This window comes from Lutzomyia longipalpis, chromosome 4, assembly GCF_024334085.1.
Source record: "Lutzomyia longipalpis isolate SR_M1_2022 chromosome 4, ASM2433408v1".
Taxonomy (NCBI): Eukaryota; Metazoa; Arthropoda; class Insecta; order Diptera; family Psychodidae; genus Lutzomyia; species Lutzomyia longipalpis.
In genome coordinates, this window is record NC_074710.1 from 15,300,899 (window position 1) to 15,323,254 (window position 22,356).

Genomic DNA, 22,356 nt, shown 5'->3' on the forward strand with positions numbered 1-22,356 from the left:
AATTAATCTCAAAATGTTTCAAGGATTTTTCTTATTCATAAAAGCTTTATCAAATTTTTCCACATTTGCTTCAGAAGGAAAGAAAAATAATTAAAATGATGTTAGAGAAAATAATTTTGACGCAAATATTTTATTTTTTGAAAATAAATACATTTTTGCTGTACTTGGGGGATTTCTTGAAGGAAAAATGAATAAAGCTCTTTTCACCCTTAAAAAAACCGTTGAAAACTGAATAAGAAATCTTTGAGAATTTGAATTTAAAATAGATTTATTTTTTATTAAATTTGCATTCGTTGCTTTTTTCGGGGGGAGTTTGAGAGGAAAAATGAAAAGTCTGCCGAAAATTCATGTTTCTCACCCTCCTCTCCCCTCTTCCTGTCTGTTTTTTCTTATTTATAGTGTGTGTGTCTGTCTACCTTCCTACCAAAGAAAAAAAAATCATCCCCATATATAGTCCCCAAGGGTATGTATGTATGTGCAAGAAATTATTTCTGTCCGGGACAGAATACTCCTCATTCCTCTTATTCCCAATAGAAGTCGTCGCCCGGAAGAAGAAGAGAGAGAGAGAGACAAGGCGAGAGCCGGAAAAAAAGGACCAAGAACTGAACTTGATGCTTTCTCTGGGGTTTTCTTTTTTTTATGGCTTCGAGACGAAACCACACACCTCTCTTCTTGCCACCATCCCCCCAAAAAAAACCCATGAGAGGGTTGATGTTGGGTAGTAGTGTATGAAGGGGTGAGTTTTGTGAATTGAGTGTGTGTGTGTGTGGGAAATTGCACGAGGAACTTCTCCACATTCTTTCGCATAAATAAATCTTTCAGAGAGACTGTTTGGGGGGTTGGTGGTGCCGCATGTAAAATTAACACATACTTCAGTGTGGCGCACACACATTTCCTCCTTCATTGCTGAAGAGAGCTCCTCTTTGCCCTTCTTTTTGCAGGAGGAGGGTTGGTCGCGGCATTGCAGTCAAACTGGGTGAGAAATGAAGAAATTTCCCCCAAAGTGTCTCCACGCGGAAGGGCAACCCTCAAGTTTTTTTTTACCCTGCTTCGCACCCTCATTCGTACAACCAACTCTCATCCCTAAACTTTGAGGGTTAATTCTCAATAAAACCACCCCTCCTGCCACCCATCTCTGGAATAGTTTCATTTACTACGAGAGAGCGACGCCTCGGCCAAGGGTGCAAAGTTGAGGGGTAATTGGCTGAGACTAATTTCTTAATAAAGCGTACACGGGGCACGTTTGAAATGAAAAGAAGAAAAACTTAACCGGAATTTTCAACAACGCAACAAATGACTTTGCATGCTGTGGGGATGAAAATGAAATGAAAGGGAAGAAAAAAAAGCTTTTTTCTTACTTAAGTCAAAAGGTTAATTAAGTTTACTTTATTTACAATTCATTCAAAGGAAAAACTAATAAAGTTTTTCTCACAAATAAATAAAAGAAATTTTAATTTATTTTTTAATTCTTTTTTTTTTTTGAAGGTTTTATTTTCTTAAGTTTCAGCATAGGGGAGACCGAGGTTAAAAAAGTCACTTAAGGGTTTAGAAAAAGCTCAAAATATCCTATTTCCCAAATAAATAAAGCGAAATGTATAGCTCATTTCTTTAGGAAATTTACTGCCCTACAACCCTTTCTCAGATCATTTTGTTCTATCTAGCTAGGAAATATGATATTTTAAGCTTTTTCCAAACCCTTAAGTGACTTTATTAGCCTCGGTCCCCCCTAGATTTTTTTCTAGCACAGAGCTTTTTCAAAGTTCCCTTTAACAAAAAAAAAAGCAGAGAATCATTAAAATCGATTAAAAGAGCGAATTGCGGAAGTTATCGATTTGTCTTTTTTTTTTCCTCCAAAAACCTTTCTTCCTTTATTTCTTCCTCCACTTCTTCTTCTTTTGGTCCACATGAATCCAACACATGTAGCCATTTGTGTTTTTCATGATGGACAGAAATGCTTGTTAACTATAGAACTTTAGTTAGTTGAAGCAACGAGATTTTTCTCCTCTTTTTCCTTGACCCATTGTTTATGCGCACAGGCTGAATGAAAAGAGTGTTGTTTGGGCGAGTAATGATGAAAAAGAGGAGATATGAGGAAAAACTCTCACACCAAACATGCGGGGGAATAATGTTGAACCATGTCGTCCATTCGACAGCATCACACAGAGGAAAATCAAGGATAAAGGGGTTTGTCATTTGAAGAGAAATTTGTCTCTTTTTCATTACAAAAATTTCTTTCAACGGAAGATCTTGAAAGTTTTAATAGTAAAAGCCAGAAAAGGATACAAAAAATATTAATAAAAAATTTTCTGAATATGTAAAAAAAAATATTCAATACGGCTTATAATTAAATTGATTTTCTAGTTTCTTATGTTCTCTCGAATAGTAGCTTCAACATTTTGCGTGTTGTTGAACGTTATTTTAGTTTCAAGCGTTTTACGAAACGAAGCTTAGAGGTTTTGCTAAACTATTTCCTTGTTTCTCACGATCTAAGCAACAAAGTCCAGATTTTTCAAATTTCATTAAAAAAGTAATTGGTTTCTCATGTTTTACGGAACATAGTTTAGATTTAAAACGATTTGGGCTCTTTATTTGATCTCCTAAGAACATATAAAAGTCTGAAATGTTTTTACAAAAAAAGTCAAAAACTTTCTATGATGAGTAGCCCCTTTTGGGATGAAAGATGAAAATAGTTCCAAGGATTTTTTGTCCTTCGCTCTATTTTGGACTTTCTCTTCTTCCTGTGCCTCTTGTTTGGCACATTGTTTGTCGGACAATCAATGCTGGTTGATGGTATCCTCGTGTGTGTTTCTCTCTCTCCTTCTCTTTTCTATTTCCCGCGTTTTCCACACACATCAGCTTTATAGATTATTGATTGTGTTCGACCACGATAATGTCCCACCCACACCTCGCTCCCTCCTTCTTTAATCCACCCCCGCAAACAGAAGGGAGGGGGTGGAAGTGATAAAATAGCATAAATCATATGGCAATATTTTGCTCTTCACCAAAGTATATCGCGTATTATAGTCTTTAAATCCCTAAAAATTGTGCATCGACCCATTCACAGAGCGAGCGTGAGAGTGGTTGAGCTCCCTTCCACCCCGTATGGGTCGTATCTCATATAATTGTATGCCCCATGTTAGTCACCCCGAAGTGGGTGGATGGCAGCAGATGAGGGTTACAACGAGGCCTTTTGGTGTTTGGGGGGAGAAATCAAATAATTGTGATGTTTATCCAACTGTAGACTCTCTACCTGAATTTATATCTGCGCTACTACAACACCAGAGCGTACAACACGGCAGAATTGCTTTTGCTACACTCTCATATACTTGCTTTACTCATACTCACTGTGCAATCAACCACCCACCCACCAAAATGGGTGAGGGTGAATCCCACTTCCGGTACATGTCGCTCGTTTGCGTCGTCCCCAAAATGATAATGGTAAATGACGCGTGAATTTGGCAAAATTCGAGAATTTATCCGAAAAAGGTGAAGAGAATAAAAGAATCCATATAGGGGAGAAAGAAAAGGATTAAGTTTAGAATATTTAGAGTATAAAAGTATCTTCTTGTATATTTCTTTTAAACTCAAATAAAAGAAATTCTAGGGTCCAATTGTCTTAAAAAATATTTAAAATTAAAATAAGTATCATTTTTTATCATTATTCTGCTAAAGAAGTTCACGGTAGATGGCGTAACATTATTACTTCAGATTGAGAAAGAAAAATTGCTAAGATAAATGGCGTTAAATATTTAAACATTAGGCTGTACAAAATATTTTTTAAAAGGCATATTCGTATTAAAATCTAGTATAACTTAAAAATATTTCTTTAATTTTGGTTGCATAATTTTCTTCTAATTGTTTTAAGAGAAATTTACGATAGATGGTGCAAAGTAATAGTTTACCACATAAAAAAACTATGGCCTGATCATAAATATATGGTTACCACTTTTTAATTTAATTTTAAGAAAGAAAATGTGATAATGGGCCTTATTCAGCGACCAAGAAACCCTTGAAATTGGCTTGAAATTTCAGTGCAAAATTCAAAGATTTCAAGGATTTCTTGGTCCTAATTCCTATTTTTTTTTTTTGGTTTTTGTAACATATTTTAACATGAATTGAAATACATAGAATGCGGATAAACTCCTTTGTTCATAAATGAATTGAAATACTTCTTATTCCATAAAAGAATATTTCTTAAAATTCTATTAAAAATAATGAAAAAAATCTATGATTTGACACCAATTTGACTTAATTATTAGAGCGTGGAAAACTCAACCAATAAACATTCTTCCACTTCACACCTCTGGCAATAAAAGACAATTTAACCTTAAATAAAATTCTCTGTTTATTAACAAACAAAATATTTCTTTTCATTGAAAAATAAAACATATTTTAGTATAGATCTTAAATAATCGAACCGGAAAAGCTTTTGCTTTTTAAACCGAAGCATTTTCTGAATGAGCTACAGTTTGAGTTTGAACAGAGTTCAGTTGAGACATTCAATCAGAAATCAAAGCGAATTATTTCTTTTTTAATATTTTGTCAAGAAATTTAGGTAAGAAATCTTAAGAAAAAATTAATAGAAAAATATTAATAAAAAAAATTCCAAAAAGGTGACAAATTAACCGGAAATGGAAGGTGTCTGTTCATCAAGTTGTGCTACACCGAGTACAGGAGCTGTTACTCAGTACATGTCCCTCTTGTTTAACGTCCTTAATCTGTCGCAGTGTTCCCTTTCATCGCCTGATAGATGGCCAGCGGATTATGGTGAAATTGCCTTAAGAAGAGGTCTGTTGAATCAACCAAAAATACTTCTAAAATAGAATTTTTCTAACAGAAAAACTTTATTCTAATTAGGATTTCAGAAGTACGACTTCATTATAGTTGGAGCTGGTACAGCTGGTTCAGTCCTAGCTGGTAGGCTCAGTGAGAACCCAAATTGGAAAATTCTCCTCTTAGAAGCCGGAGGAAATCCTCCCATTGAGGAAGCTGTAAGTCATAAAATAAATATCCTAAAAAATCCTTGACTCCAATAATTATCCTTGTCAACAGATTCCAGGATTACCAACGACATTCCATAAATCAAAATACGATTGGCAGTATAAAGCTGAACCATCTAGTAGACACAGCTTCTATTCCGGTTTAATGGATAGGGGAAAAATGCTGGGAGGAAGTGGCTCTATGAACGCTATGTACTATGTAAGGGGGCACGCAGGAGACTACAACACCTGGGAAGCTCTTGGAAATCCAACTTGGGGATGGAAAGATGTTCTTCCGTACTTCAAGAAATCTGAAGGAAACAAAGACTTTGGAGGGCAGTATCATTCTCAGGATGGACCAATCTCCGTTCAACTGTACAGAAGCAACGAAACAATGGATTTTTCTGTAATCAACGCAGCGAAGGAGTTAGGATTTAAATATCTTCCAAACATTCATGGTGGAGAATTTGTGGGTTTTACACAACCTCAATTAACAATTGGAAATGCAATGAGATCTAGCACCGCTACAGGCTTCCTCAGACCTGCAAAGAATCGACCAAATTTGCACGTGGTCAAAAATGCTCATGTTACAAGCCTCATTATAAGGAATGGACGAATAATGGGCGTTAGAATGAATCTTCGTGGTGAGAAGCTCTTGAAGGCTTTGGCAAAGAAGGAAGTAATCGTAAGTGCTGGGACTATTGCCAGCCCACAAATTCTGATGTTGTCTGGGATAGGTCCAGCTGAGCATCTACGTAAGCTCAAAATTCCAGTCATACGCGATCTATCGGTTGGAAAGAACTTTCAGGATCATGTTGGACTTGTCTTTGGAGCCAAAATTAAGACACTAAATCAAGCCCCTGTAACAGAAGCTGATGGTTTGAAAGATTACGTGTCGTACATGTTGGATAGATCAGGTGGCCTGGGATCAATTGAACCTATGCAACCTGTTGGGTATGTCAATGTAAATGATCTCAATGCAACATATCCCAACTTTCAATTTTTCTACATGAAATTCCTCAAAGGGCAAACAAATGTTACGGCACCAGTTAAATCATTTATGGGCTATATTGATCAATTTGGAGATGCTTTAGAGAAGGCTGCTGCAACATCAAACATTCTCCTTACAGTTCTGGCTTTTGTCAATGAGAAATCAAGAGGAGAAATCAGGCTGAGAAGTCAAGATCCATTTGATCATCCTGTGATCGATTCGAATTTCCTTTCGGAAAAGTCTGATGTTAATGCTCTATTGAAAGCCATTCGTTTGCATCAAAAGTTCTTTAACACGCAGGCTTTTAAGAAGCTCAATGCTGAACCAATTCACATGCCTATACCTGAGTGTGATGCCCTGACGTACGATAGTGATGAATACTGGCTCTGCTTCATTCGCTACGTTGCTTCTTCAGTTTCCCATCAAGTTGGAACTGTTAAGATGGGTCCTGATTCTGACCCAGACGCCGTCGTTGACTACAGATTGAGAGTTAGAGGCTTACAAGGCTTGAGGGTGATCGATGCCAGCATTATGCCAACAGTTCCAGCCGCCAATACAAATACTCCAACTACGATGGTTGCAGAAAAGGGGGCTGATTTCATCAAAGAGGACTGGGGGTATTTTATCAAACGGGGTCATCGCTCTTAGGAGTTTTCGCTATCTTGTAGCTTTCTCTATGTAATTAATTACATTCAATAAATTGTGATTTATCTCTGAATTTTTTGTTTGCTTTGCCGATAAACTTTAGAATTGACAGGAAGAAATATTTTGAGTGGCAGATATCAATGACATTGATAATTTCTAATTAATTTTGTCCTTCAAATGTTGATAATTTTGCAAAAATGTTAAGAAAATAGATAAGAAGTTAATCAATGATTGCACAATTTTACTTCTTTCTTTTTTTTATTTAGAGGTTATTGACTTTAATAAAATTCAAATTAAAAAAATTTTAAATTAGGGAAATTATTTCGGGAAATTAAATATTCAATTTTTTGGATTTTGAGAATCAAATAATTTTTAAAATTATTTAATTATGGTAAAGATATAACAAAATGTCTTTTTTTTTTAAATGTCAAAGTTATACTCTGGTTAACATGCTTATTTTTTTAATTATTCTAATTTAATTTTAAACACTTAAAATACCTTGAAAATGTGTTTAATGTTTTGGACAAAATAAACTGTTAATGGGACCAATACAAATATTCTGAAACTAACAAAATTTCATTTTAAAATATCATTTATTTAATGTTTTTATATTTTACAAAGATCAAACTAAAAACATTTTATTGTGAAAAAAAAAAACAAAATATAATTGGGAATGATCCAGGAAAAAATTCCTTTATAAAATCTTTAGTAAAAGGAGCTTATCTATATAATAAAGAAAGGCCTGTTTGTTGGTAATCGTCGTTCCGACTTTTCTATACAAATCCACACCGTTTGTCCGATCGCGATGAAATTTGGTACAGAGGCTCCTTATAACAGGCGGTTTCAGATGGCCGCATTCATTTTACCCCCAAAGCCCCCCTTCAGGTAGCCCCCATAGAGATTTCATGCAGTTTTTGCAAATTTTTGAATTTGGCGCCTAAAGTGTTGTATGAAAATGATTTCTTCTCTTTGCAATTTTTTTCTTTTGGGATCGATAAGTGGCCCAAATCTGCCTTTAAACCATCTCAATTTATTTTCTCTCTAAAAGCGCGAAGCGCAACAAATCCCCGCGAAGCGGGGCGAGGTAAATTGGAGCGGAGCGACAATTTACCTCGTTAATTGATAAACAGAAAACTTCTGCAATTCACAGCACGCATTATATTTTCAAAGATCAACAAAATAATAAGAAATTAAAAGATAAATTTCGTTATATCTTAAAAAAAAAAGTATAATTTATGATTAAAAAAAATCTTATTAGAGGAATAATAAAAGGATTTTATGTCTTTTTTTCTTTAAAATATTTATTTGAATATAAATATACAAAATAAAAGAAAATTAATAAATGCTTTGATGTAGACAATCCCAATCTTCCTTAATGAAGTCAGCTCCTTTTTCTGCAACCATTGTTGTTGGAGTATTTGTATTTCCACTTGGAACTGTTGGCATAATACTGGCATCTATCACCCTCAAGCCTTGTAAGCCTCTAACTCTCAATCTGTAGTCAACGACGGCGTCTGGGTCAGAATCAGGACCCATCTTAACAGTTCCAACTTGATGATCCACTGATGCACCCATATAACGAATAAAGCAACTCCAGTATTCGTCACTATCGTACGTCAGGGCATCACACTCAGGTATAGGCATGTGAATTAGTTCAGCATTCAGCTGCCTATAAGTTTTCGTGTTGAGGAACTTCTGATACAAACGAATAGCCTTTAGTAAAGCATCCACATCAGACTTTTCCGACAGAAAGTTCAGATCAATCACAGGATGATCAAATGGATCGAGACTGTTTAGCCTGATTTCTCCTCTTGATTTTTCATTGAGAAAAGCCAATGTAACAAGAAGAACGTTTGATTTTTCACTTATTTCCATAATCCCGTCTTTTAGTAGATCAACGTTGTAACCCAGATAATCACGTATGGCAATTATGGACTCACCTTGTCCCTTTTGAAATTCAACGTGGAAAAATTGAAAATTAGGATATGTTGCATTCAAATCATTAACATTAACGTATCCAATGGCTTGCATATTATCAATTGTTGTCAATGGTCCTGATCTGTCCAACATGTATGCGACGTAGTCTTTGAGCGTATCAACTTCTGTGGCTGAAACTGCATCAGGTCTATTTAGTTTAATGTGAAAAACAACTTCAATATGATCCTGAAGATTTTTTCCGACTGATAAATCACGAACTACGGGAATTCCCAATTCTTGAAGATGCCCAGCAGGGCCTATACCTGACAACATTAAGATTTGTGGAGTATTAATAGATCCAGCACTTAGAATTACTTCTTTTTTGGCAAAAGCCGTCAAAAATCTTTCACCACGAAGGTTCATTCTAACACCTGTTACCCTTCCTCTTTTAACAATTAGATTCGTTACGTGAGCATACTTGACAACGTGCAAATTCGGTCGATTCTTTGCAGGTATGAGGAAGCCTGTAGCTGTACTAGATCTCATTCCTTTTTCAATTGTTCCTTGAAGTTGGGTAAAACCAATATTTCCTCCTCCACCATGAATATCCGGAACGTATTTGAATCCTAACTCCTTTGCTGCGTCAATTACGAAAAAGTCCATTGTTTCGTTCTTTTTGAAAAGTTGAACAGAGATTGGTCCATCTTGTGAATGGTACTCTCCTTCGAAGTCTTTATTATCTTCCGATTTCTTAAAGTACGGAAGAACACCGTCCCATCCCCATGTTGGATTCCCCAGGGTTTCCCATGTATTATAATCACCTGGGTGTCCTCTGACGTATTCCATATCATTCATAGAACCACTACCCCCCAACATTTTTCCTCTAGGCATATGGTCTGAATAAATACCATACTTGTCAGACGGTTGGATTTTATACTGCCAATCGTATTGCGTATAATACAGTGTTGATCCTAATGGTGGTATCTAAACGCAAATACGGAAGGTATTGGTTATACAGATTTTCTGAAACTACGAATAAATGAATTTTCCTTACGTCTGACTCAATTGGAGGATCACCACCAGCTTCTAAGAGAAGAATCTTCCATTTTGGGTTCTCACTGAGCCTACCAGCTAGGACTGATCCAGCTGTACCGGCTCCAACAATGATGAAATCGTATTTCTGAAATCCTAATTAGAAAAAAATTCTTGTTAGGAAAATTGTTTTTTGGACTGTCTTAGTGCTGTTTTTAGCTGCTTAAACAGACCTCTTCTTAAGGCGATTTCCCCGTAATCCGCTGGCCATCTATCAGGCGATGAAAGTGAACACTGCGACAGATTAAGGACGTTAAACAGGAGGGACATGTACTGTGTTACAGCTCCTGTACTCGGTGTTGCACAACTTGATGAACAGACACCTTCCATTTCCGGTTAATTTGTCACCTTTTTCGAATTATTTAAATTAATATTTATTTTAAAATTTTTATATTAAGGATTTCTCACCTAAATTTCTTTGACAAAATATTCAAAAGGAATTAATTCACTTTGACTTCTAATTGAATGTCTCAACTGAACTCTGTTTAAACACAAACTGTGGCTCATTCACAAAATACTTCTTTTTTAAACAGAACTGAGTTTAATTGCCCGTAAATAAATGTTTAATTGAACTTAAAAAAAAATTCTATTAACCCATTAGTGCTAATTCTTAGTTTTCTTTGCAAAAACTTTGTTTTCTTCTAATTCTTCTTAATCTTATTTTGTATTCTAAAAAACTTTCGGAGTTATGTTCAAACTAAGATAAGATTTTTTGCGGAACATCTGGTTAGACGGATGTTCTCTAGAGATATTCGAGAGTCAAATATCTCTAGAAGAACAAAAATAAAAAAATAATAATTCTTAGTTCTTAACGTTCTTAAAAATTACGTTTCACTTTTCTCTAGATAAATTATAAAATTGGTAAATTTTTAAGAGAATCCTAAGTTTGGAAACAAATAGGTTAAGTTTCCCTAAAATGTCTCGAATTTAAAAGAAATAAAGTTCTTATAAGTTTGCCAAAATAAGTCATGCACTGAAAACTTTTAAAGCTCTTAAAAATTTTTTATTATTATGGCTTTTTTCAACGACTTGTTCAATAATTCTTTATTTTTAAATTTTTTATCAATAAACTTCTTTAACAAAACATTAAATGATGTCTGTCCGATACACCAGTCTGTATAAGGAACTTAATAAATTATTATTATTATTATTAAATGATGTCTTCTCCTTGACCCTTGAATTTACAGGAAAAATAATTTCTTTAATCATAATAAATTAAAGAATTCAGATTTTAAACGGTTGAGCAGATTGTTGAGTAAATTAATTAACATTTTCACTTTAATACCATCAAATTTCCTTCCTCATTAAATTTTAACAATATATGTATATACATAAATATACATCACTTTATGCTACAAATAGAATTGATGGAGGAGCTCACGGTGTTCCACGCTGAATGAGTAAGATCCGCCACCCACTGTGAGGCATTAAAAATCATTTAAGACTCGCAATTTATCTCTCTTTGCTGTGTGTTGTGGAAAAATTAGCGGATGGTCATTAGAGGACCATTGCGTTGAAGATCTTTTTTATGTCTTTATTTACAAAAGAAAGAAAAAACATCTTTTCACATTTTTTTTTACCTTGCGCTGCGTGAGCTTAGAAATATTTCAACGAATTTTCCTTGATAAAGATAAAAAACATTTTTCCTTCTTCTAGTGCCCCTCGTTCTCTCAGAAGCTGTGCAAGGTTCCATTGGGCGGTTACCATGCAACGTGACACCTCCCATTCCCGATGACAAAGTCATTTTGGTGATTTGGTACAAGGATGGCTACACGACACCAATCTACAGGTAAGACCTACGTAGACAACTTATAGAAAGACGAGCAAAAAAAATATGTTTATACCATCTGCTTTTATCTTCTCGCTTCGCACCCAAAAAGATTCTCGGAAGGAGCACAATGTTGAAGATAAGAATATTTTTGGAGACATCAAAGCTCCTTTTTCATCTTTTACCTCCCCTCCCTTCTGCGTCACAATTAAAGTCCCACAAGGTTGTACACGACGTCACTGTTGGTAAGGACTCCAAGAAGAAGACAAAAAAGAGGAAGAAAGCACAAGACGGGAGCTTTTTTCAAGAGCTCTTGGTCACTTTTTTCTTCTTAAGTAGTGCCCAAGCAACTCTTTTGCTATGTACATACTCTCAAAAGTTACTTCAGAATGTATTTGGTAGTACCAGCACCAGGTAAAAGACTAAAACGCGAATTATAATTACTCACAGAGACCACTTGAGTTTCATTGCACAACGTTGCCGTGAAGAAATGTCGCCAAATAAGATTTTTATGAGCATAATTTAGCTTTACCAGCGACGTAGTTGGAAAACTATTCAAGAGCGTGTATGGGGAAAGCATTTATTTAAAAGTAAATTAATTTAAAAATTCCTGGTGAATAATACGCTCAATTAGTTCATTAGGAAAAAATTCAAAGTTTAATATAAAAATAAAATTCGGAGACTTTTTAATACATATTGTTACGAGATTGGGGCACCGTCAGGACGAATCAGGACATTTAGGGTAAAAGCCACAACACATTTATTCCAAGTGCGTCAACCTTTATTGCGGGTACTGTCCAACGGTCAATTATTCAAATATTCTCCTAATCGCGCCGTCTCACTCGCCAAATGCCGGAAGGGCGTAAATTACTGAGAGGCGACTTACGTGCGTGCGTGACTGGCAGGGCTTCACTGAGGCCTCCACATGAGGTAGGAGGGCTCCCTTTCCTTCGGCGTGGCGTCTATGGGGGCGTCGAGGGGACGTAACCCTCGAAGACCACGCGGGCGCGTCCGGGCGTTGTCAGTGGCCGGTAGAAATGCTCCAAAGTCGGGCCAGGAGATCTGGTGGCCAGGCGACGCATCTCCGTGGGGAGTGCCAGGTCGCACGGGGGCGCTTCCATCACTCGGTGGCAGAATGGGACGTCCAGAAGGCGTACGATGAGCGTCGGTTGGGACGTCGTAGCAGTGCCTCGTAGACGCCGGGAGTTTGAGGCATCTCCATGGCGGACAAACGCATTGGGGGCGTCGGAGGAAGGAATAGGGTCCTCTTCCATGGGTACAAAGCACGGGGGCGCTTCACAGCCCCCACAGTGGCACACACGGCACGGAAACTGTGTACTCGGCACTCTCACTTGGCACAAAAGAGGCACCGTTTGGCATGGTGCGCTCTTTTATCGCCGATCCCCACTTCTCACATCCAACAGGAACCGTTGGGACTTTGGTGCCTCACGTAACAATATTTATCTTTATTAACTCTTCTATTTCGTTCTTGTTCTATTTTACATTTTATTTGGAAAACATTCTTTAAAACGAAAGCGCTTAATTCTTCTAAGAACTAGCTCCATCTATGGATTTTTATCCATCTCCACAAGCAAGTAGCTTTATACGGTGACCCATTATCCGCTCTGTGTGTATTATACGTTAAATTCCGCCATGAGACTGTGAGACGAATGGAGAATTCTTTTTGGGATAAAATGTAATCCACCTAGATGAGGGTTGTTTGGTGAGAAAAGTATCATCGCTTTGTGGAGGCATATAGCGCACAGAAGCAATGAAGGAGTTTCCCGCGGGGGAAAGGGTTGAGGCTGTCGCAGTAACTAATCCACTGTGATGGCAAAAGAAGGTACATAAATAGGAGCTCGGGGGAGGATGATAAAAACATAAATTTTTGTATGTCAGCAAGATGGATATTTTTTTCCTTCTCCGCAATCCTCTTGTTTATCCTTTTTCTCCTACCCTCCCACCGCTCTTTATCATTTACCAGCAATCACCGAGATGAAGAAGCACCAGCAAAGAATTTCTCTTCTCTTTTTATTCTCTCATCCTGCCATTTACCACCATATTCGCGCGCATCTCCTTTTCTTTCTGATGCTGTATCAACAAAATCGAGGCGAATTGTTGTTGGCTATATACTCGTAATTGAGCTTATGAAGTACTCCTTCCTACCCTTCCTGTTCCACTCTTGCGTGCCAGTGTCCCTTCACAGGGTTCCGCGCGCGTGAAACTTTAATAAGGTGTTTACCTCAGTCAGGTATTCACGTGCTAAAAAAAATTTCTCTTGGGTGTAGTTCCCATCTACTCACACCCACACTCTCCCAAAACATCCCTTCGGTGGCCCTTCCGGTGTCACCTTACGGTCAGCCGGACATTGGGAGAGACAGGCAAGAAGGCAAAAAAAAGGTGCCACACCAGGTGAATTGAGTGGGTGGGTGTGTGAGTGAAATTTACTGCGTGCCAAAAAAAAAATAAAAGCTCCTCTCGAGACCATATCCTGGAACTTGGGCACGTGATGGAATCTTTGCTATTTTATAGATCAATTTGCGCCCCAAGATTGTGAGTCGTCACGATGTGAAATTTGCCAATTTCACTTCTCTCCCCAACTGTACTCTACTGCTGCTAAACTATTCTCTTTCACCTCCGCATACGTCTTATCATTTAAATTGAATGAAGCTTTATCAGATGCTTCTCAGGAGAATGAGAAAGCTTTGAAGAGTACCAAAGGGATGCCACTAAGCTGGATGGATGGATATGTTTCTAAGTAAAACTAACATTTAGGAGTTCATCATGCAGCATTTTGATGTTTGAACATACTTCTATATGTATCTACAATTAGATAATTTATGATAATTGGAATTCAAAAACATATTAATGTTAATGCTCTGTTATTTTTGTAAAAGAATTTTCTATATTTACTTTATTTAATAGGTAACTTACTTTTGTAATATTTATGAATTTATAGCATAATTACGCTGCTTTACATTACGTGAAAATTATGAATGAAACACTATAAACTACATAACTGTCTCAGTAGCCATTTAAATATAATTCAAGGGACTCATGGAATTGCTAAACCAAAAAAAAAGCTTCAAAAAGCACCTCAAGAGCTTTTAATTTAATTAAAAACGCAAAAAATATCATTCAACATGAGTTTGTGTACCTCTAAATGCATTTTGACATTCAATTTGGGTCCTCTCTTTGGATCCCCACCACACCGCCCATATTCTGCAAAAAGCAAACGTGTAACACGGAGAAGAAGGAGAGGCAAAATGAAAGAATTGTAAAGAGGCAAACAATTCTATTTGCCTTTTATGGTTTTTTTTGCAGGAATATCGTACAAAATACCGCCTTAATATTATCCTTGTTTGGGGGTATTTTAATGAGAATTTTTCTTTCTCTCTTTCTCTCTCTCTCACTATCTATATGAGGGTGTGGGTACCTATATAACTTTTATGGGTGCACATTTTCACCCATAACTGTCCCATTTCACGTGGGTGGTCCCCAATGGGGGGTGAATTTGCTATTGTACGTATAATATACAAATGAAATAAAACAGATTGAAGTTTCCCATAATTTCATTCTCTCTCTTCCTTTTTTAGCCCATACCAAAGGGAAATGACATCCGGGATTAGAGCTTTTTATGCTATATACTCATCTGGGAGCTTTTGACAGCAATGTATGCGGGGGTGGTTGGTGGGGCTTTTCTTTTGTCCCGCATTTCCTTCTCTGTTAGCATCCCGTTCAATATACATCGCGTTTTTATTTCAAGACTATGGGCTGGGCAAGCCAATGAGGGTCATTTCTTCTTTGCTATATACATTACCCTCCTAAGAAATAAAATAAGAAAACATCAGTCAAGGCGAAAAAGTAGTACGTCAAGGAGAGGAGCTGATAACTTTTTGCCATTTACAAAGAAAGGGAGAAAGAGAGAGGAAAGGGAGAGAGGGAGAGAGTACAGCATTCTAATAGAGGGGGTAGGTTCACCCTTATCGTACAATTGTAATCATCTATCGAGAGAATGCGGGCTTTATCTCTTACTTTCAGTTTTATTACTAAATGAATGATGATATGTACCTACAATAAAATAGCTAAACTTTCATCCCAAATACTTCCAAAAATGTAGTCCAAGAAAGTCACAAAATAAGGGAGAATTTCTTTAGCAAATTAACAGAATTTTCTTCAGTAAATTAAGGAGAATTTTCTTTAAGAAATTAAATAGAATTAACTATAATAAATTGAATAGAACTTTCTTTCAGAATTTGACAAACTTTTCTACAATAAATTATTAGAATTTTTTCAGATATTAAACAAAATTTTCTTTAAGAACTTGAATAGAACTTTCTTCAATGAATTAACAAAATTTTCTTTAAGAAATTTAATAGAATTTTCTTTAGTGAATTGACAGATTTTTATTAAAGAAATTGATTAGAATTTTCTTCATTAAATAGAAAGAATTTCCTATCACGGTTTCAGATAATTTTCATCTAAGATTAAACAGAATTTTCTTCCAAAAATTAAAAATATTTTTCTCCCACAAATTGAAAAGAATTTTCTCTCAGGAATAAATAAGAATATTTTCTTCAAGAACTTAAAGAAAATCTTTGCTCAAAAATTAAAGAAAATCTTCTTGAAGAAATTCCAGAAAAACTCCTCCTATATAAGATGTAAAAGAAATCTTCAAGATATTCAAAAAAAATCTCAATTTTTCCATTAAAATGTTCACATAAATTCCATGCAAGTGAAAATTCATGCATGAATTCGTTTTTCTCTCTCATTGCAGCTTTGATGTGCGAAAATCAAAGTTCGAAAAGGGTGCCCATTGGGTGGATGAAAAAAGCTTCGGTGGACGTGCTTTCTTCCAGGCTGCTGCACAACCTGCATCCCTTACCATTGACTCGGCAAAGAGTTCCGACTCAGGGATGTATCGATGCCGTGTGGACTTCCATAAAAGCCCCACAAGGAATGCTCGTGTCCAATTACGAGTTATTAGTAAGTATCTACAGAAAACTTAAAAAAAATGTTTTTGCCTTTTTTCTGTTGATAAATGTTAACCCTTAGTCGGCCAGGTGTTAAAAGGAATTGATTGAAAATTTCATAAAGATTTGTGAGAGTTTTTATTCTGAAATTTAAACCTGAAAATAGTTTTTCATTATCTCGAAAGAGAATCCTGAAATTCCTTAACTTTAACACACCCCACCCATAATAAAAACGTTATCAATACAATAAAATGTCCTTTTCACAGTCAACTGCAAATCTTCCGGTTTATTTTCCCATGCCCTCCATGACAAGAAAACCCCCAACGATGATCATTTTCCCGAGGATGTAAAAGAAGAAAATGGGAACAAAGTTCTCCCCAAACCACCCTCATACAAAAGCCCCACAACGCTTGTAATTAATTTGAACGTTCCAGTGAGCACATGACGCAAATGGGCGGTAAGATTGAGGGTGTGTGTGTGCAGTTAAAGGATGTGACGCAGTTTGTATCCCTTCTTGGTTTGTGTCACATCCAAGAACCATTACAGGGCCATCCAAGTTCTCTTGTTTTGCTCCACAGACACCGATAAATAAGATTGTTAATTAAGATAATCATGAGAGTTGAGCTTTGTTCACACATTGTGCTCCTTTTCTCTCCGACTCTATAGTGGGAGGAGGGGGGGGGGTGGGTGGATTAAAAAAAAAAGAAGACAAAATCCTTTTTTTCTTCCATGCAGAGGCAATTGCTGCAATATGCAAATATTTCCCTTTATCTGGCAAAAGTCTTATAAAAATATCCCCAGAAAGGTTTTCTTTCTTTGCTAAAAGAACTTCATGTGAACTTGTGGGGGTAGTCTGGGAAATGGGGAGAGAAGGAGAAGGAAATACCAATGAAGAAAACGCAAGAGAGAAGAAAATTTGCAAAAAGGTCAAATTGGAGGTAAATTTGAGGGAGAGAAAACGGAAATCGGAAAGTAACTTGAGCAAAACTCACGATTTTATTTAGTCACTACGTTTTATCTCGATCCTCCCCCATCCTCGCCTTCCCCGACATGTTAAACTTTGACCTGAGCCCTATGAGAACCACCGTCAGCGCGCGAGTTGGTCTGTTTTTTTCCCTCCTTTATTTTGTTACTTCTCCATTTCTTGTAAATTCCCCAAATGGGAAATGAAATGTGAGTTATACGTACCACGTACCACTCACAGAGGAAGGAATCAACAATTTCACAACTGATGGGTGGCAGGAGGGGGGGGGGGCATGGGGAAGGAAAATTGCTCCTCCCGAAGAAAAAAAAAGTTTATCAGACTTTTATATACTTTCCACGCTGTGAGTTTAAAAAATCCAAGTGAAACAACTGACTGGGTTCCCTTTCAATATTCACATGCCTTTTCTTTTGGCTGCTCACCCCCATACCACCACCCACCCACCGGAAGTACTTCGGCAAAAACAAGAGCAATTGAATGGAATTTTCTCTTCGGTGAAAAGAAGAAAGATTTATTTATTTTTATTTAGGAGAATTGCTCTTAGAATTCCTCCTGACATCACATTTTTCACATTTCTAATTGATTTGATTTATTTGCTATACGCGGGTTTCAATGTATGAGGAAGTATTTCGAGGGTATAGAGTACAAGAAAGTGTTGCATTCTGAATTTTCAATCGATAATTGAGGATTATTTGATCAAATTAATCTCCACAGAAGCATAAACTCGCGATTGAGTAGAAATAAAGTGGAAATTGAGCAATTTTTTGTTCAGAATTGCTTTACATATGCTACAAAAATACCAATTTATACACTTTTCCCTCGTAGTGTTTTCTACTTCATTTTTGTTCAATATTTTAGAGTTATTTGAGTATTAATTGGGCATTAATTGAGTTGAATAAATGTAAAATTTTGTTTGGGGGAATATTTGATCAATTAATGATCGAAATTTGATTGGGATTGACTTAATATTACCTGAATTATTTGCCCCAAACATAAATCAATATGGAACCACTTATTTGAACAATAATTTGGCAATCAAACTTCACATAATTTTGCTAAATTTCTTGTCAAAATAGTCCCAAAATCAATTATTTTACCAAAAAAATTCTCAATCGTGATTGAGTTAATCAGATCCAAATAAATTGATTCTATTGACTTTGAATTCATCAATCTCAGATCAATTTATTGCTCTACTATTGACCCTATGCGAACCTACATTGATTCAATATTGAACTCAATTTGATTTGATCTTATTTCGATCATTTTTTTTTTACAAAGAATTGATCAATTTTTGCTGAATAAATACCAATCAGATTCATATTTATTCTGTGAAAGCTTTTAGAAGATTTTTCTCAAATAAAACATCTTCTTTGGCCTCTATTGCGTGAATTTGATGCATTTGTAATTTAGAAAAATCATTAAATTCATGAAAATTTGGGAAAAATTAAATGTTTCAAAGTGTATAAGTATGACCTAAAGAACGCGTAAGGGTTAATCAATTTTAAGTTGAAACTCTCATGAAATCCTAAACAGATTTTACTGTTTTAAAAATGAAGTGATTTTCCGACGTGTAGCGATAATAATGATTTTTCGGGTTTTTTATCGGTTAAATGGGGGTTTCTCACCCAGAATAACTCACGTTTTCCAAAGCTTTCGGCTCCGTTCGGAGCCTACTTCAGTGGCTACAGAGAAAAGGAATTTATTTACAATCATTTTCTACAAAAACATAAAATAAAAACATGAACAGAAAATGTTTGTAAATAAATTCCTTCTCTGCTGTAGCCACTGAAGAAGGCTCCTAACGGAGCCGAAAGCTTTGGAAAACGTAAGAACCCCCATTTAACAGACGAAAAACCCGGAAAATCATTTTTTTTACCATTTTCACTGTGATTCTTTCTTTTTTTCTTCCTTTAAATTCTTTTTCTCTCAATATTCTATCTTTAAAAAAAAATTTCTTTCAACTTATCCAAAACTTCTCTATGACACTGAGCTGCTTAAAAATCCAAACAATACTCTCACCGTGTTATTAACCTCCCCTCACCACATTATATTGCTACATAGAGCGCGCTATTCGAGACAGAAGTACATAAACTTTGAGAAATCTTCCCATCAACAACAAAAGTCTCGTAAGAGTCGTAAAGAATTCTTTATAGGATGTTGCTCTTTTGCCGGAAAATCATTTTCACGAATGGCCCCTCCTTGTGCGCGCTAAAGAGTTGACGATGATTTCCCCGGGAATAAATGCGCCTCATCCTCACTCTCCGACATTTTATTCTTGAGAAAATTCTCACATCACAGCTGAAAATCAGCCTTTGGGTGGGGGGGTTGTGTGGGTGGGTGGGCTTGGAACAAATTAAGTACAATGAGAAAATAGCTTGTTGTGTGAGAGAGAAAAGCTCCTCCGCCCCCGCAACACTCTGCTTGTTTATCCTGTTGAGAAAATTGTGAGTATAGAGAAGCTTCCAAAGCGTCCTGGAGAATGCGCCAGGTGGTGGTTCCTGCCAAGATTTATGACCGTGGATTGGCGTCTCTCACACACAACACACAAAGAATAAAGACACACAGTGGAGTAGCGTAAATATGTGATTAGCTCAATTATTCACTTCCAGTCCATCCCCACAACCCCTCGCGATCGTAGATTCCCCATTATTTCCCCCCCTTCCCCCCCTCCTCCTACTCACAGCTCCCAACTCCCAGCCCTCTTCTGTTCAGCGGTGGTGGTGTAATCTTTAAGGTTTCACAATGATGGCAGTGTAGGGGTGGGAGAAGATTGTAATTTTCAAGGAGATTCTGTGCTTTTTGGCGTAAAGAGAAAATGTAATCCTTTTGCCACACACACAACCACCCACCCTCGAGAAGAATCATCCCTTATTTTCAGCAGGGAGCACATTTAGACATGAAATAGAGCCATGTGGAATCTCATTCATTAAAGATGCCGACCATCTTTGTGAATTAAAATCCCGTCTCTGGGGTAATTCGTATAATGTAGGACAAAGAAATATATATGTGCTGCTTCTCAAATTTATTTCCGTGTAAATATTATATGTATGTATATAAGTAGCATTTAATTAAGTAGTACCTACTTGCTCAAGTATTTGCTTTTGGTTATATTTGGGAGAGATGGTACTTGTGGAGGATAAAATCTACACTCCTGACGGAGATGTGTTGAAGAAAATTCAAAAGAAAATGTCAAAAATTTGAGAAAAAAAAATCTTTGAAAATATGAAAAGAAAATAAGATAAGAACATTTCTATATAGAACAGAATAGGAACGTCAGAAGAAATATTAAAAAAATATTACTTTAAGTTTATTTAAAAATTCAGAATTAAGTGTTAAAATTCTTATATTTTATTGAATACCTATTGAAGGAGTTTACCCGTTCTTGTATAGAAAACTTCACTCATTCCTTATTTTTTGGGTAAATCTTTGCCAGATTTTCCCAATTGATCCAATATAGGGATAAACGTTTATCACTTGAATATCCAATTAGCATGAATTTCCTACAAAGAAAACCTCATTTTTTCCCACAAAATGACCCACTTTTGGCATTAAAAGTTTTCCTTAAAATACAATCTACATACAGAAAAGCATTGAAGCGTGAAAAAAATTGAACTTCTGCGAGAAGAATTTTACGCGGTTTGTCATGAAAATAATCATAACCACCCCCCAATACGCTCATTTCCTTTTACCAACATAAAACTTTTCAATGAACATAATGCTTGCGTGAAAGTACCACGGAAAAGAAATATTTTCCAAATGTTGGGGACTTTTCTTCGCGGCATGAGAGCATATTTTGGTATATACGAAATGAATGAAAACTTCCCGCGCTCCATATACTGTGTAAATCCCCAAATACAGGGAAAAGTTTAAAGATTGGTTTATTGAGAGGGTGAATGGCAGGGGGTTGAACAATGGTACGGGTTTACGTAAACAGGGGGTGCAGAAAAGGAGAAAGGGGAAAAAAAACGAAAGAAATTGAGAGAAAAAGTGGGATTTCATTGAAATTCATTCAACTTACAGAGCAAAAGGTTTCGACATTGGCTACGGAGGTGTTTGACCTACATTGTGCCATCGTCAGCTTTATATGGAATGAAAAAGAAGCGAGAGGAAGATAATAAAAGGCAAAGAGAGCGACATTGGTTGCTCATCTGGCACTGAATATGTGTCGCCTCTGGGTGAGCCCCTCAGTTTTTTTTTCTCGTGTGAGGGGGGTGGATGGAGGATTACCATCTCTTGAATATGTGCTAAGATGAGTTTATTGATTCCCCCATAAAATACATCCCTCTCTGCATTCTTGATGATCAATTTGGTTAATAGTCCGATTTATTGGTGTGTTCCATAAAGGAGGCACAAAGCAGCAAATGTTGGCAATAATCGTCCCGTTTTGTGTCCATTTGAGAAAGTATTGAGTGCGTGTTGTCGTCAGCCATAAAATTTGAGGTATTTTATTATTATATTGGATGGTGCGAGAAAAAAAGGTTTATAAGAGAAATGTTTTGCTTAAGAAATCATTTGATAGTAAAGAAGAATTCCCCAATGTTTGATCAATAATTGAGCTCAAATATTGAGTCAATTTAATGATTGATTTTTGAGACAATTTTTTAATCAATTATTTGTGAGAAAATCCCTTAAGCAGCGGGAATAAAATATTTTTAAAGTGAGTAATTTATTGTCTTTACGAGTATTTACTGCCAAATCCGACCTAGTTTTTTTTTTCTAGACCCAGGCTTAAGTTTTTTCAAAGTACCTACATATTAGGGATTAGAATAGGCTAAGTATTTGTTAAAAGTATTTTTTGCATTTGAACCCTTATTCATCCTAACCTGACTTCAGGGAACTTAAGCCTAACGTTTAAAAGTTCAGTAAATAAAATTGCATAGTTAAAAAATCTTAAAGACAAGAGACAATAAGCTCTAGCCTTAAGTTTAGTCAAAAAAATTGCTAGTTTTAAATCTTAAGGACAAGAGACAATTCAGGATAATTAAGGATAATTAATATAATCAGCAAAT

General features: G+C 36.2%; 1 protein-coding gene across 1 annotated transcript in view; it reads left to right on the forward strand.

Annotated features, from left to right (window-relative positions):
• Positions 1-22,356, forward strand: part of LOC129796676 (nephrin-like) — a 75,858-nt gene that overhangs the window by 12,410 nt on the left and 41,092 nt on the right. Inside the window, exons 2-3 of the mRNA XM_055838799.1 lie at positions 11,281-11,413; positions 16,170-16,378. Coding sequence (XP_055694774.1) covers positions 11,281-11,413; positions 16,170-16,378 — 342 coding nt within the window. The remainder of the gene's footprint in view (positions 1-11,280; positions 11,414-16,169; positions 16,379-22,356) is intronic.